Here is a 4,340-nt window from a genome sequence, read left to right as displayed (position 1 = left end):
CAAAGGCATTTCGTCTTATTGACTCTCCTCCTTAAGTTGATAATCTTTTTTTTCCCTTTCTCTTCATCGCAATGTCGCTTCACTCTTTCTAATTTACAGGTACTTTAATAGATAATATTCGGTGGGTTTGGTATCCTGTATACCGCCAGCAAGGCCGTGGGCTCGTAACACTCGTCTTGACCGCGGTGCCCACCGTTTCTTTGTGGATGTCGGTCATACTAGAATACAGTAACCCGTAAAAGTACATCCTTCTTTCCTCACACAGCCAAACTGTGGAATGCTCTGCCTTCTTCTGTGTTTCCATGCTCATACAATCTGTCTTACTTCAAAAAGATGGATTTCCGGTATCTTCGTGGTGTAGATTAATATAATCTTTTTCTTTTCAATTTTTAATTTATTTTTACTCTTAATTCCCCCCAGGCCCCGTTGTGGGTCGATGACCTGTGCCCCGGTGGGCTATACCCCGTAAAAGAAAAAGAAAAAAAAATCCCAACTTTGTATCCTCCAGCACCCAAGCTCCACGCATAGCAGGGAGAGTGCTAATATAACACGATTTACTTATGTTTAAACAAAAGTGCACGCTAGCTGAATTTATGTGAGGTTGAGTTGATCAGTGGCTGAGTTGACCAGGGGTCGAATTGAATGGGGTTGAGTTGACATTTGTTGAGTTGACTGGGTTTGTGTAATGGTGGCTTGGGGATTTTCTATACACAATGCTATATACATATTTATTTGTTAACTTAACTTAATAAACACTGCTGATTAATGCTCACAAGACAATACTATGTCGTTACTAAAGCACAGATTATTTTATGGTTATGACCGAATATTTACCCCTAAACATAAACATGGTATAGATACACTTCCCACTACAGTAGTTCCCTGTATGATCGCCACTCTGATAATGACTCACATATACCCTGTGGGAAACTCAACATGGTGGGGCCTTAGGACCTGCCGAGCCTTGCTCACAGCTGGGGGAGACAGGTCTTCCCCCTTTCGGGTCGAGATTCGTGCCTGAGTGTTACTGGATGGAGTTTGCATGGAGTCTGAGATAAGTATGAGGCCGGCTTCTTGTTGTTAGCAGGATTTATGTAGGTTTTCAGGATTACCATGAAGACGAGGACTCATTATCTTTTCCTGTTCCTTACTGGGTCAAATCCTTCCCTCGTGTCACTGTAGGGTGTGTCCCGGCGCATCCCAGCGCACCCCCTACTTATTACTTGCTGGAGGGCAGTGTTTATTAGATTTACTGGGTCACTGAGCCAGTTCTTCATAAACAAGAGGGAAAGAGCTCATTATCCCTTCCTATCCTTTTATGGGTCATGTCCTTCTCTTATTTCGTTTTGGGTATGTCGACTTTATTGTAGGTGTATGCCTGCTCTGCTAGTTACATGTGTTGTTGTTTCTCTGGACTGGACAGCTTTGTCTGATAGACAGTCATTATAGTTGAGTTGATAGGTGTTAAGTTGACAGGAGATAAGATGACAGGGGTTGAGTTGACAGGGGTTGAATTGACCACGGTTGAGTTAATCAGGGATGAGTTAAGAGTGGTTGAGTTGATAGGGGTTAGTTGACAGTGGTTTAGTTGGGTGGGAGTTGAGTTGACTACTGTTTGGTTAACCAGGGGTTGAACTCATGGGGAATCATTACTCATTCTTACATTTATTTGGTAGAATACCGTATTGTCACTGTACAAGGAGACAAGTTCAACAAAATTATCGTGTTCAGGCATCGAAAACACCACTATCATTAGCATTTGTGAACAGTTCATAAACTCGAGAGGTCATGAGCTCATTAGTATCAGATAACATCTCCTGAAAAAATTTGCCAAAGGCCATGCTTAAGCCACGTCTTGTGAAAAACTGAAAAGAAGGCTGCATAAATATAGGCATTATTACCCTGGCTATCCCAGTTTTTATCTTAGCCGCAACTCCGGAAGATAGAGTTGAAGTATCCTGGTAGGTTTTACCTATCTCACTTTGCGTTATCATGGTTACCATCATACCAAGGAGTGTACCACTTAACAGCGTCCTCCGCCACTCATTCTTGAAGTCTTCATAGCTCCAGTTGACCACAGAGACGTCCATCTTGGCGGTGACGACATTGAAAGTGGAGTAATAGTGCTGCAAAATCTCCTCTAGATGGTCCTGACGAAGGGTGAAAGTGGTGGAGCTGTGCACTACGTACTGCAGGTCATACACTGGGTTGTGCCACTGAACATTCCCCCAGTCGATAAACTGGAAACCCTCTATGGCTGCCTCTCCCCCACACTCAGATTCTTTATGCTTGAACATCATGTTGTTAGTCCAGAAATCACCGTGAACGAGGCACACGATATCTTGAGCGTCGTATTTCCTGTATGAAGAGATATACGAATTTATGAGAGATGTCTTATTCATTTTCATTTTCTTAAACAATTCTTCGTTTTGTTTTTGTTCCACCAGTTTCATTCCACCATCATAGATGACACTTATAAATGATGCAAGAGGTGCATAAAAATTCTTATCGAGAACGAACGATGGGTATTTCTCCATAAAGTTATGAGTCTTGCCATAGGCATAAGAGACAGCATGTAGTGTGGCTAGGCGGTGAACAGCATAAAGGAGATGATGTAGATCGAGACCCTGGCGCTTGTCCTCATTCACATAGCCAGCTGGGCTGAGATCCTCCATTACTAACACATACTCATCTTTGGTACATTTGCCATATATGAACTTAGGAATATGTATTCGATACTTATCCTCGGCGATCTTTGACTGAAAATCATTTATTTCAGGAATTACATCAGAGTATATCAGAAGTTCCCGCAGGTGAGCCTTGCCGTGCTTGTAGCTTTCCTGCCTGAACTCATTACCAAGCAGAAACTTGGCCACTAGACTGTAGTGTGTCGTGACTCTGCTGCCGCTAAGCACTTGCGCCTCAACTCTGATCTTTGCCAACTCCGAGCTGAAGTTCTCACCAGGCTCTGCACCTGATAAATTAGAAGAAAAATAGTTAACTGCTGCCAAATACACATAATTATAAAGAACCACAAATTTAAACAGTGGTAAAGAACATGGGCAAGAAGGAAGCAGCAGGGCGTGAATGAATGCAGAAGCTAACATCCAATGAGGTTTGTAGAGGGACGATCTGCTGCTGGCTGATGTGAGGCGCCGGGTAAACTAATTGAATATTTGGGTTTTGTTGTGAAAACTAAGAAACAGAAATGAACGCATCTATTACAGATTGTTACATAAGCTTATGTATTTTCGTGGTGTTAAGACTTGTATTATGTATTCATTTAGTATCAGTCGACGTTGTGAGAGCAGTTATATGTGTTATGTAAGTCTTCCCATTTTCTGTGAAGTGAATACAAATAAGGCTACCCTTGATATAAGAACATAAGAACATAGGAATGGAGGAAACTGCAGCGGGCCTATTGACCCATACTGGGCAGTCCCGTTTATACCCAACCCATATTGTTCATATAAGCATCCAACCTATGTTTGAAGCTATCCAGCGTATTCGAGTTAATGATGATATTTGGTAACTTGTTCCATTCATTCACTACTCTGTTTCCAAACCAGTGTTTACCTATTTCACGTCGAAATCTAAATTTGTCTAATTCAAAACCATTGTTACGAGTTCGCTCCTGGTTGGATAGTTTGAGTACCTTTGTAATGTCCCCTTTGTTTAACCCTGACTTCCATTTATACACCTCTATCATGTCGCCCCTCACTCTACGTCTCTCGAGTGAGTGCAAATTAAGATGCTTTAACGTGTCTCTGTACTCAAGGTTCCTGATGCCCGGGATTAGTCTTGTCATTCTCTTCTGGATTCTTTCCAAGGATTCTATATCCATTCTGTAATACGGTAACCAGAACTGAACTGCGTAATCTAGGTGAGGTCTCACAAGCGCTAGATATAATTTTAAGATGACCTCACTAGTCTTGTAACTAACACTCCTTTGTATGAACCCAAGTACTTTATTAGCCTTGTTACGAGCAAAAACACATTATTTACTTGGCTTAAGATTCCTACTTATCATCACTCCTAAATCTCTCTCGCAGTCGGATTCCACGATGGCATCGTTGTTCATCTGGTAACTGGTTTTCCTGTTTACATCTCCTATACTGAGTACTTTACATTTGTCCACATTGAATTTCATCTGCCATTTTTCCGACCATTCGAAAAATTTGTTTAGATTTTCCTGTAGTTTTGTAGAGTCCTCGTCAGATTTAATTACACATCCTATTTTAGTGTCATCAGCAAATTTACTTATGTTGCTGTCTATGCTGATTTCTATGTCGTTTATGTATATAATAAATAATAATGGTCCAAGTACTGAGCCTTGGGGA

General features: G+C 41.4%; 1 protein-coding gene across 1 annotated transcript; it reads right to left on the bottom strand.

Annotated features, from left to right (window-relative positions):
• Positions 1–714: 714 nt before the first annotated feature.
• On the bottom strand, positions 715–3,408 carry LOC121854091. Its single transcript, XM_042348476.1, has one exon. It carries the CDS (start codon positions 3,105–3,107, stop codon positions 1,728–1,730), a length of 1,380 nt encoding a protein of 459 aa, XP_042204410.1. The 5' UTR covers positions 3,108–3,408; the 3' UTR covers positions 715–1,727.
• Between the last annotated feature and the right edge of the window lie 932 nt (positions 3,409–4,340).

This window comes from Homarus americanus, unplaced genomic scaffold (genome assembly GCF_018991925.1).
Source record: "Homarus americanus isolate GMGI-L3 unplaced genomic scaffold, GMGI_Hamer_2.0 scaffold40400, whole genome shotgun sequence".
Classification (NCBI taxonomy): domain Eukaryota; kingdom Metazoa; phylum Arthropoda; class Malacostraca; order Decapoda; family Nephropidae; genus Homarus; species Homarus americanus.
Note: the sequence above shows the minus strand (reverse complement) of the source record. Positions and strands in the feature narration are given on the sequence as shown.

What these genes read in the sequence shown, in the direction of transcription:
- LOC121854091 (XM_042348476.1), bottom strand. Translation starts at nt 3,107, where the DNA reads ATGTTAGCTTCTGCATTCATTCACGCCCTGCTGCTTCCTTCTTGCCCA.